The 12787-nt window shown below is 38.8% G+C and overlaps 1 protein-coding gene across 1 annotated transcript; it reads left to right on the forward strand.

The window, feature by feature from the left end:
- The first annotated feature begins 10332 nt into the window (after positions 1-10332).
- On the forward strand, positions 10333-11672 carry LOC138894455 (uncharacterized). Its single transcript, XM_070179151.1, has 3 exons — positions 10333-10426; positions 10840-11348; positions 11433-11672. The coding sequence occupies exons 1-3, from the start codon at positions 10333-10335 to the stop codon at positions 11670-11672; spliced, it is 843 nt and encodes a 280-aa protein (XP_070035252.1).
- The last annotated feature ends 1115 nt before the right edge of the window (positions 11673-12787 follow it).

The following is a 12787-nucleotide window of genomic DNA, read 5'->3' on the forward strand; positions in this document are numbered from 1 at the left end:
TCTCGAGGTGGGGAACCATACCCGACATCTAAGCGACGGCTGCGTTGAGAAAAACACAGATAAGAAAAGATGAAGAAGTAAAAATAACAAAAACTAAAAACGAGATCATACTTATGATTCATATTCCATTTCTCAGGAAATGGCATACTCTCAGCCGGGATTAGGTCTGAGGTCTTCACCCGAACAAACCGGCCCATCCAGCCCCGATCTCTGTCTTCATCTATACTCGAGGTGAACGCCTTGGTTGCCCGGCGTTGAAGCTTTATCATCCAAACTCGGTAGAGTCAAGGGCTATACAATCTTATGAGGTGGTCGAGGGTGAAGGGAAGCCCGTCGATTTTGCTCGCAAAGAAACAGAGCAGTATCACGATCCTCCAGAAAGAAGGGTGAATCTGGACAAGGGTCACCCGGTATTTCTTGCAAAAATTGACGATGACCGGATCGAGGGGACCCAACATGAAAGGATAAGTGTAAACACTCAGGTACCCTTCCGCGTGGGTATTGATCGCTTCCTTCGGTGCCGGTATCACAACCTTTTTGTTTTCCCAATTGCAATCTTTCTTCACCAGATCAAGAAGACTTTTGGTTATCGAGCATATATATCTCAATACCGGCTTGCATCGACCAACAACTGATGAGGGTTTCTCAACCTTAAAGTCAGAATGAATAACACACACCCCAGGAATAAGTTCTTTAAGGCGTGGCTCCACCACTGGTTTCTCACCGGCCGGCCGAGATGAGGAAGCAACCTCTTTCTACGGAATGATTTTAGATGTTTTTGCCATTTAGTTTTTGTGAAAAAAGGAGAATAGAGATTGAAGTATTTGGTATTTTAAGAAGAACAAGCGAAGAAATTTGAAAACCTGGAAATTGGGAGCTTTGGAGAAGGCAAAAACTATGAAGATAGAAATGAAAAAGATTCAAAAGTAAAAGTTTGGAATGTTGAAGAAAGGAGCTATTTATTGGTATCATAACGACGGTTCAAAACTGGTAGTGGCCGACCATCGTATGACTCACATTTAATGCCTTGGTAACTGGACCGATGGGACGCTTGTCACATACGTCACAATCGGGCTTGTTGCTGACATCACCATCCACCAAGTCGAAGTTTGGAAATTCATATCGTTTCTCGTCATCTGAAACGAGGGGACTATCTGTATACGGTCAAAACCGAGTCTGCCCTTCGTATGACTAATCTAGATTGGAACATGATGGTCCAAGGTTCATCATTGTAATATCGAGCCATGATACGAAGTTAGGTTGTCGAGCTCGAGCCCCAGAGACCGATCAATATCGAGATCGAGTCAAGATTGTGAGCACCTAATTTTTGACTATATTTAAAATTTTCACTACTTTTGTTTTTAAGTTTTTAAATAGTTTTAAATTTAATTTTGATATTTTAACTTTCATATTATTTTTATTAGTAGGCTTTATTAGAGAATATGTAATATTTTTAACAAAGTCTATTACGTAGAGGGCGGAAGAATTTATTTGAATCACAGACCAAATCTAATAAAATTACTTCCTACCTTCCCTACACTATATCTTTGTCACATCACCCACCTACTACACTATTTACGTGTCATATCTCACTCCCTTTCACTATTCCCTTGTCACATCACCCACCTACTACACTATTCACGTGTCACTATTCCTTGTCCCATCGTTCATTTTTAACACTCCTCCTCTCATCTTTTCTTAATATGTGTACACACAAAAAAGAAGAAAGAAGGGGATGACCTCCTTCTTCCCCAATCCAAAAATGCACCAAACCTTCATTGACACCCACCTCCAATTTCAGCTATTAAACACACAAAAACCAAAAATCAAATGCCACCTTAACACCTCCAATTTCGACCATTAAACACCCAAAAATCAGCAATCAAATGCCACCTTAACACCTCCGATTTCAGCCATTAAATATCCAAAAATACAACTGCCGAGTTTCACCAAAAATCAGCAAAAAATGGGTTCCCTTAACTGACGCTAAAAGGGATTCGAGAGGCAAGTTCAAGTTTGCCATCACTGGTTTCCGATCGTGGTCGCTGGTGTTTGGTCCGTTTGTTGAGTTGCAAATCTTAAAATTCAGACTCGACAATAAAGGTTTGTTTCTTTCACACATGTACCGTGTCTTCCTAGTTCGATTCATGGATTTTGTTTGAATGATTATTTCATCAAGTTTATATATCTATGCGAGTTTTGAATCCATAACTCGAACTGAGTTTACCTAAAAGTTCCATTTTGTTTTGTTAGTATTTGAGGAAGTTTGGGAATTCATTGTTGTTATTATATATTAGAATGTTGTTTGGTCGTTATCTTGATTAGTTAATCCATTATTTTGATGTTATTTGATTAGCTGCTTTGAGTTAGATAAATAATGATGAAATTGGAGGCAAAGCTATTCTTTTTACCGCTGAATATTTGAGTCCTTAAGTAGTTGATAGTATTGTTGCATAGCTTCGCTATTTCCTCTCAATTGGAATTAGTATCTAGGGATTAAATGGCTACAATTAGTCGAATCTTGGTAAATACTTTTAGCTGGCCCATTTTCCTCATTTAGTCCACAATAAATAATTGCTAGATTACTCCAAATAGCTAAAAACTTCATGTACTCCAAACACCTCCATATCCATCATTCAATAGCCTCACAATAATCTCAAATTAGTTTAGAAACATAATTCAAGTGCGCTAGTTGCTTTAGGCATGCTTTACATAATTAAATATCATGTCTATAGGTACAATTCCCGTGGCATAGTTGGGATACGTAACCCCAAATACAAGTGCGCGTTCACGCGACTTGAGCAATCAAATTTCAAATAGTAATAAATGTGTTATTGATTATGTACGTACGCGTGGCATGATTCTTGACACGCCGAATAAAGTGAATACACGTACGTGTGTCTTATTTCAAGATAATTTTCATAAATCTAATCAAGCAATAAAAGAGGACATAGGTAAAATATGAAAACCAATACAACACAGTTTATCCAAAAATAATATAAGCCAAATATAATCAATAAAGAGACCGTGCTAGAACCACGGGACTCGGGGAATGCCTTACATCATATCCCCGATCAACAGAATTCCTTACCTGGACTTTATTTTTGCAGACCAATAATAATAGAGTCAAACCTTTCTTTGATTAGGGATTCAAATAAAAGGTGACTTGGAACACCGACAAATCAATTTCAAGTGGCGACTCTGTAAATAAAATAATCTCTATTCAAACTTGTCACTTCAATTGGAAAAACTCTTTAACCCACAATCCATAAAATAACATACATTATCTTTTTGGGGGTAAAAGGGGTGTGACAGCTCTGGTGACTCTGTTGGGGACTCTGTAGAATTAGAGCTTGTACATTGACTTTATTTGGCTTTATTAGTTTTTGTATATATTGTGATTTATTTGGGCATAATGTGTTACTTGTCCAATTTTTACAGTTTTGATGTTGTTGAACTGTACATATAAATTGTATCCTCTCTCGTACCCCTCTGAGTCTTTTTATAATCAGTTATGTTGTGTTTGCCTACCAGCATCACAAAAATTTATGTCTTGAGATAAAGCCAGTTAGCCTAGCAGCTTCTGGTGAAGGATTTAGTCACACATGCTTAGGCGGAAGAGCCGTTAGCTTGCCAGTGCTGTTCTACTACTGGTGACGCTTGACGCTCCTCGGCTCGGGTTGTCCGCCCCGGGTAAGCCAGGTCTAGATAACTTCTCCTATAAGATTTAAAAACCTAGAAAAACAATCCACATACATGGTTATCCCAGTAGGATCGTTTTGTTGCATCATTAGACTTAGTGAAGCTCGACATAGGGGTCGGGCTCGTATAAGACAGATATCCTTGTTGAGACCATTATGTCATATTATGTACTACTTGTTGCATTATTTGGGAGGCTTGCATGTTGACCGACTTTAGCATAAATCAGTTGAATGAACAGAGAAAGAAATGGTATGGTATAGTGCGTATGGTTTTTAAAGATTAATTTTCATTAAAAAAAAGAAGGAAAAAATAGTCGATTTGACGAACTACGCGAGTCTGATTCTCACCGGATGTGAGATACATAGGCAAACCTCATCGGTTTCGGCCCACAATTTTTAAAAAATCCAAAAATATTTTTCTTTACTTCCTTCTTTAGAAACATCTTTCTTCCGGCAAAAGGGGTGTGACAGCTCTGGCGACTCTGCTGGGGACTCTGTAGAATTCGAGCTTGTACATTGAATTTATTTGGCTTTATTAATTTTTGTATATATTGTGATTTATTTGGGCCTAATGTGTTACTTGTCCAATTGTTACCGTTTTGATGTTGTTGAACTGTACATATAAATTGTATCCTCTCTCGCACCCCTCTAAGTCTTCTTATAGTTAGTTATGTTGTGTTTGCCTACCAGCATCACAAAAAATATGTCTTGAGATAAAGTCAGTTAGCCTACCAGCTTCTGGTGAAGGATTTAGTCACACATGCTTAGGCGGGAGAGCTGTTAGCTAGCCAGTGATGTTCTACTACTGGTGACGCTTGACGCTCCTCGGCTCGGGTTGTCCGCCCGGGTAAGCCAGGTCTAGATAACTTATCCTATAAGATTTAAAAACCTAGAAAAATAATCCACATGCCTGGTTATCCCCAGTAGGATCGTTTTGTTGCATCATTCGACTTAGCGAAGCTCGACTCGTATAAGACAAATATCCTTGTTGAGACCATTATGTCATGTTAAGTGCTACTTGTTGCATTATTTGGGAGGCTTGCATGTTGACCGACTTTAGCATAAATCAGTTGAATGAACAGAGAAAGAAATGGTGTGGTATAGTGCGTATGGTTTTTAAAGATTACTTTTCATTAAAAAAAAGGAAAAAATAGTCGATTTGACAAACTACGCGGGTTTGATTCTCACCGAATGTGAGATACGTAGGCAAACCTCATCGGTTCCGGCCCACAATTTTTAAAAATTCAAAAATATTTTTCTTTACTTCCTTCTTTAGAAAAATCTTTCTTCCGGCCCACATTTTTCAAAAAAATCCAATTTTTTTTCCCTTTACTTCCTTCTTTAGAAAGTCTTTCTTTTAGACCTCAATTTTTAAAGAAATACAATAACATTTTCTTCTTAATTTCTTCTCGAAACCCAAAAATATTTTCATTCTTCTTTCGAAAATTGAAAATAAAATTCAAGATTCAAAAATATTTTCTTTTTTCTTTAGAAGTATTTCTTTCATAAATTCAAAATAAAAGTCCAAAAATCCAAAAATATTTCCTTTCTTCTTTAGAAGTTTTTCTTTCGAAATTCTAGAAAAAAGAGTGAAAATTCAAAAAAAAATTCTTTCTTTTTTAAAAGTCTTTCTTTCGAAGATTCCAAAAAAAAAAAATCAAAATAAAAAAAAATTGTTTCTTTAGAAGTTTTCTTTCAACAAAAACAAAAAAAAAAATCCTAAATATTTTCCTTGTTAGGAGCTTTTATGGGATTATTTGTATATGAGTAAAAACATAAGAGTTAGTTTATTTACTTTATTCCTGATTTTTCCGAACTACGCAAGATCTGATTCATGTTCCCATATAATACGTAGGCAACCCACATCAGGTTCGATCGACCATTTAAAAAAAAGTGTTGAAAAATGATGATGATGATAATAATAAAGGGCCGACTGAGTCCATTCTAACGTGTCTCTTGTTTTGAATTGTAAAGAAAGGTTGAGGTGGTCGGTTTGTGGTAAGCTGACAATACAAGATCCAAGGAAAAATGACAACTGACATTGAAGTTGTTACGAGTGCTCAAGAGGCTCAGGGTTAGAGAATTCAACAAGAGTCTACTGTGGTTGAGGAAAATAGCGCACTGAAGCAGCAAATGACCGAAATGTGTCAAGCATGGGCCAATGTCCAAGGATCTCCTTTTTCTATTCATGGTTTTCCAGAGTTCACATCCATTTCGACTACTACCATTCCGGTCTCATTGCCCTATCAACCCTATCCACCTGGGTTCAGTCTTTATCCCAACTGTATGACTACAGCTGGAACTTTTGTTGTGCGCTCCCAAAGTGTGCCATTGACAACCAATCAGATAACCACTACTGTTATGCCCGTCTTCACCATCCCATAACCGACGGTGGTGCAAAAGAAAACTCATAAGTCACAATTTGCTACCTAGCAAGAACAATACCATTCTCCTGAGTACCACTCGTACCTATTTGATCTTCCTGCAAATATTGAGAAGCCTGCCTGAAAGATGGCATAAGAAGAAATGACCCAAAGAATGAAAAGCTTAGAACAACAGCTGAAAAACATACAAGGGTTGGAAGGTCAGAAGAGTATCGCCTTCAAGGATCTATATATGTTCCTCGATGTTCGTTTGCAACTTGGTTTCAAGACTCCCAAATTTGAAAAGTATGATGGACATGGAGGCCCCATAGCCCATCTGAAAAGGTATTGCAATCAACTAAGAGGTGTGGGAGGAAAGGAAAAATTATTGATGGCTTATTTTGGGGAAAGTCTTGCGGGAGTAGCCTCCGAATGGTTTATGGATCAAGACACATCTCACTGGTATTTCTAGGATGACATGGCCCATGTCTTTGTCAAACAGTTCCAATACAACATCGACATCACCCCAGGCCGCAATTCCCTCTCCAACCTGAAGAAGAAACCAACTGAAAGTTTCAGGGAATATGCCATTAAATGGAGAGAGCAAGTGGCTAGAGTTAAGCCACCAATGGATGACCATGAGCTAATCACTGTCTTCTTTCAGGCTCAAGAGCCAGATTATTTTCAAAACATGATGTCCGCAGTTGGCAAATCCTTCTCGGAAGCAATCAAAATTGGGGAAATGGTTGAGAATGGCCTTAAGACAGGTAGAACTATAAGTCAAGCGGTTCTCAAAGCCGCAACTCAGGCTGTCCAGATTGAATCTGTTAATTTTAGTGACATGAATGAGAAGGATGAAGAAACCATGATGACATCAGGGTCGAGAAGAGGTCCTAGGAGAACATCTCGAAGGTTTGACCAGCCTCTTTTGGTTTTCGATGATTCCTTTGAGCACTACTATCTACCTCAGAACCCACAATACTCTATTGCTCCATCTCAGTATGTCGTCCAGCCGCCAAGACACCTAGAAGGCGAGCACCAGCACCGCAAAATCTCCACCCGCCTCCACAAAATTTTCAAGTGCCATATAACCCACATCCAAGCCAGGGGTATAGAGGGGAACAAAGGATGAAAGATAATTTTACACCAATAGGAGAGTCCTATGCAAGCTTGTTTGAGAAATTAAAGCATTATGACATGATTGCACCTATTCCTCCAAATCATGTGGACCCACGTGCAAGAAACTTTGACCCTTCTAAAAGGTGTGAATACCATTCCAATGCCTAGGGGCACAATATTGAAAGTTGTCGGGATTTGAAAAGAGAAATAGAAAGGATGATCCAGGAAAACCTGATTGTGATCCAAGACAGTGACACTCAGAATATCGCGCAGAATTCATTACCTGCATATAGTGATGCACACTTTGTGGAGATAATACGTGGTGACAGGGAGTATCAGAATCCTCTCGGGAACTTGCTGACTGAAGTTAATAATATTGAAATTGGAGAAGGCCCTGGTGATTCTGATGAGCAATTTTGTGCTAAATGTCAAGCTTAGCAATTGAAAAGGCATTCCTTCCTCACTAGGAAGGAATATTGGTAGCTTGTTTTGATATTTTTTCTATTATCTGGGTTATTTCAGGGTTGTAATCCAGATTTTATTTGTTTTATTGAGTCAAACCCTTCTATCCCTCTATTTTGTTTGTATGAGTCTTGTCTGTCTGTTCTGTTGCTATTTTCATTATCCGGGTTATTTTAGGGTCGTAACTCGAATTTTAGATTGTTTGTCTTATTGTTAAACCTTTCCATCCTTTACTCAATGAAATACAATTTTTCCTTTTGTGTCATTCTGTACTTAATTCTTTTTCTGCTAGTTCTAGTGACATGACATGCATGCGTAGTTTTTGGCCAGATCTTAGAAAACTGATTTAGTCTTGAACTGAATAACTGAGAACAAGATACTTTTGAGAATGAATAAAGAATAGAAAACACTTTGGAATTAAGCTTGAGCAAAATTCATGTGGAACTAGAATAGTCATACCCGTGGGGTTAATGATCTTTACCTTCAAATCATTGTGAAGATCGGGTTTGAGGAAGAATTAATTGAAGTTTGGTAAAAATTTTGACATTAATGAAGGGTAAGTGTCTTTCGACCACGGCATACTACGAAGACAGACATATTCATTAATGTTGTGATCACGAAAGGATACTATGTTTGGTATTCTCGAGGCTGGGTGGCCCTTTTTCTGCTATCCAAACACATTATACCCTTTGTACCCCTTTTGAGCATGTGTTATTTTTTTTTAACCACCCTCTTTTGGAATCAAGTTCAGAGTCAAAAGTAAAAAAAATGAAATGAAAAATAAATTCCATGCCCCAAGAGTACAAACTGGGGCAACTCTTAGAAAGTTCAAGTGAAAAAAAGAAGAAGAAAGAGCAGTCAAAGTCCATGCCCCAAGAAAGCTGGGCAACTTGTTTTGAAAACAAAAAGAAAAAAGAAGAAAGAAAGAAAAAAATGAAAAAAAAGAAGAAGAAAAAGACAAAGAAAAAAATAATATTTAGGTCAGATGTTTGAACTACTTTTGACCTTGGGGAAAATCCCTAATTGTAACCAAAAATTTCTCTCTCTAGAATTTTGCTCTCAAAATTCCGCCGTCACTGTAGCAGTGAATAGTGCGCGAACAAGATTGTGGACTTGACCTAGTTGTGCTAAGGTTAAGGTAGAAGTTAACTTGTTAAGTAAGTTCCCTCATCGTATTAAGATTGTGGAAGAAGCTGGTGAATCTGGACCAGAAGAGTTTAAGTGGATCAGGATTAAATATGATTATATGCCAAAATATTGCAAGCCTTGCAAAAACCAGGGGCATAATGAGGTAGAATGCTGGGTAATTCATCCTGAATTACACAAGAGATTTGAAGATGGTGTTGAGGAACAAAGAAAGGAGAAGGCAGTTGTGGTGAGTTCTGATACAATTGGGACTGCTGCAAATTCAACAAAGGTCCTAACTAGTGGAAAGATGGTTGGTAAGCCTACTACTAATCATGATCAAGCAGGAATGGATGCAAGCAAGGAAGAACAAATACCAACGAGATAATAGGGGTCACATTGTTGATAACAAACAAGGAAAGGAAGCTGACAAGGGTAAAGGGAAGGCCAAAGTTGAGGAAGTTGCAACCAAGAACAAGTTTAATGCACTAGAGGTTGAGGAAGTTCATCAGCCTACTCTACAAATTACTGAAGGCAAAGGTGAGGATCATAGCAATGGTAAGAAGAAGGAACATGGGGAAAAGCAAGCTAAGAAGAGCCAAGAAAAGGAAAAGGAAGTCAATACTCAATAGGAACATAAGCGTGTGAATAAGGAAGCAGTCGAGAAGGTGGTGGAAAATGAGCATAATGGTAACTCTATTCCTTCTAGGATTCAATCTTCAGTTCCTAAAGATGATCAAGAATTAGCTAAGGCTAATTCTAGTGTTCCTAGTGATCAACGTACTGATGAAAGGGCTAATAAGGAATCCACAATCGACTGGGTTCATAAAAGGTTTGGGACTAGCAATGAGGAGCTAAAACAACTCAATGTGACTACAAACCAATCTTGTCATGAGATTCCATCTCAAACATTTAATGATTCTGGGCAGATTGAGGATCTTGATGAGGTAAACTCTACAAAGGTCTTATGGAGTGATGAAGTTGAGGTTAAGGATGATCAGATGGGCACAACAAAGACAACAGAAGACAATGTGAAGAAGGACAACAAGCCAAGTTCACCTGGCGATAGGCTGGCGACGCCAGGCCTAAAGCCAGGCTCCCCAGGCGTTAGGGTGGCGACGCCAGGCCTAAAGCCAGGCTCCCCAGGCATTAGGATGGCGATGCCAGGCCTAAAGCCAGGTTCCCCAGGCGTTAGGATGGCGACGCCAGGCCTAAAGCCAGGTTCACCTGATGAGGCAGCTATAGTAAACCCCAACCTTAGTGCAACTGGAGAGATTTTGGCCTATGTAGATGGTGTTCCGGTGTATGCATCGAAGAACAAACTTGATGGAGATGTTAATGTGAAGATTAAGGATGATATAGTGGGTTCAGACCAAATTTCAGGCAATGGGAAGGGTGGTGATCTCACTAGAATAGTGCATTCAGAGCAGACTGCTACAGTAACTCCTGGGCTAGGTAGTGTCTATGAGCTACAATTCAAGGAGTATGAACGGGCTGATGAGCGGGCAATTGTTCCACACAATGTGACACCAATTGATGAAGACTTATTGAGATAAAATCCAATGGAGGATGAAGGAGAAGATGAATCAATTGTACAAAACTTCAAACAAGTGGCTAGGGAAGGGGATTTATCACCCACAACTAGTGCTAAAGGAGGTAAGAAAACTAAGAAGAATCAGAGTAAAGATCCACCACAACCTTCAAGAATAATGTCCAGGAGGGCAGCTTCTCTATCTAAATGATGATGATCAAAACATTAATGTGGAACATAAGGTCTGTGAATACACAACATGCCTTTCCTAGGGTGATCAACATGAATAGGGAGCATAATTTTTGTGTAGTTGCATTGATGAAGCCTTTTCAAAAGAAGGGACTCATTGATAGATATAGAAGGAGGTTGAATATGGAGACTGCTTATGCAAATATTAATGGGCAAATATGGTTGTTCTTCGATGCAGTGGTGGAATGAGAATTAGTGGAGGATACTGAGCAACATGTGACTGTGAGAGTGTTTCACCATGACCTAGGGCAGCACATGATGATGGCATTTATTTATGCAAAATGTTCAGCAATGAAGAGGTTGGAATTGTGGGATCACTTGTATTACTTAGCAAGTGATATGGAATTATCATGGTTGGTAGGAGGGGATTTCAATGTGGTATTGCATGAAGATGAGAAAATAGGGAGACTTCCAGTACACCCTCCTGAATATGAGGATTTTGCATTTTGTGTAAACTCTTGTGGTTTGCTTAAGAAAGGGTACAAAGGAAGTCCATTTACATGGTGGAATGGGAGATCCAATGTTGAGTGTATATTCAAGAGATTGAATAGGACTTTTGTGAATTTTCCATTTCAGAACATGTTGCCAACTATTGAAGTTGAGCATCAAATCAGAATTGGATCAGATCATGCACCATTGCTAATGACATGTGGGGTGCAGACAACCAATTTTGCCAAGCCTTTCAGGTTATTGAACTTTTGGACAAAGCATACTACATTTATGGATGTGGTGAGGCAGAATTGGGAAGCTGATTTCATAGGGGATCCGTTTTTGATGTTCAAGAAGAATATCAAGAGGGTGAAGGCAGTACTTTCAAAATAGAGTAGGGAAACATTTGGTGATATCTGCAAGTAATTGGCTATTTTGGAGGACATTGTTCAGGTGAAGGAGATGTTTTTTGAAGAAGAGCCTATAACTGAGAATAGGATTGTGCTTCAAAAGGCTCAATCTGAATTAACGAAATACTTGAGTATTGAGGAGCAGTATTGGAAGCAAAAAGCTCAGATGACTTGGTTTGCTGAAGGAGATAGGAATACAAGTTTCTTTCACAATCATGTCAATGGCAAAAGAAAGAAATTGCAACTGAAGAGGATCAAAAGTGGTAGTGGGGGTATGGATTGAAGACCAGGAGCAATTGGCTACAGATGCAGTGGACTTCTATCAAAAATAGTTCACAAATGAAGGTGATGCTTCTGAATTTTCCTTGCTCAATAATGTACCTTCGATGGTCACTATGGATCCGAATTTGGAACTTAGTAGATTGCCAACAATTGAAGAAGTAAGGGTCGCAGTTTTTGAGCTTAGTGGGGAGAGTGCTAGTGGTCCTGATGGATTCACTGACCTATTTTATCAAACATGTTGGATGTTATTGGTGCTGATATACACAACATGGTGCTACACTTCTATGGAGGAGCTGCATTGCCTAAATCCATCACTCACACCAATCTAGTGTTGTTGCCCAAGAAACCTGTAGTTGAGACCTTCTCTGACTTAAGACCTATTAGTTTGAGCAACTTCATTAACAAGGTCTTGTCTAGGGTGTTACATGACAGATTGGAGAGTTTTCTGCCATCTCTAATATCCCCTAATCAATCCAGATTTGTAAAGGGTAGGAGTATATTTAAGAACATCTTATTTACTCAAGAAATTGTCACTGACATAAGGTTAAGGGTAAAGCCAGCTAATGTGGTGATCAAGCTTGATATGGCTAAGGCCTAAGATAGGGTTTCATGGAAGTACTTATTGCATGTGCTAAGGAAGATGGGATTTTCTGAGCACTTCATCAACATGGTGTGGAACTTGATGTCAAATAACTGGTATTCAGTATTGGTGAATGGGCAGTCCTCAGGGTTCTTTAAGTCTACAAGGGGTGTGAAACAAGGGGATCTCCTATCTCTAGCATTGTTCATTCTGTCAGCTGAGGTACTTTCCAGGTCTTTGAATAAGCTCTTTGAAGACAAGTTATTTGTGGGATTTGGAATACCTAAGTGGTTTGATCCTTTAAACCACTTGGCATATGCTAATGATACGATAATCTATGCATTTTCTCATTCTCCCTCCTTGAGAAAGATTATGGCAGTGTTGGGGGAACTATGAGAAGATATCAGGTCAGATGATCAACAAAGATAAGAGTTCATACTACATGCATTCAAAGGTTGCTAATGGATTATTTCAGGCAGTTGGAGCTATTACAGGATTTGCAAGAGCTAAATTCCCCTTCACATATATAGGGTGTC

The sequence above is a fragment of the Nicotiana tomentosiformis genome, chromosome 6 (assembly GCF_000390325.3).
Source record: "Nicotiana tomentosiformis chromosome 6, ASM39032v3, whole genome shotgun sequence".
Lineage (NCBI taxonomy): Eukaryota > Viridiplantae > Streptophyta > Magnoliopsida > Solanales > Solanaceae > Nicotiana > Nicotiana tomentosiformis.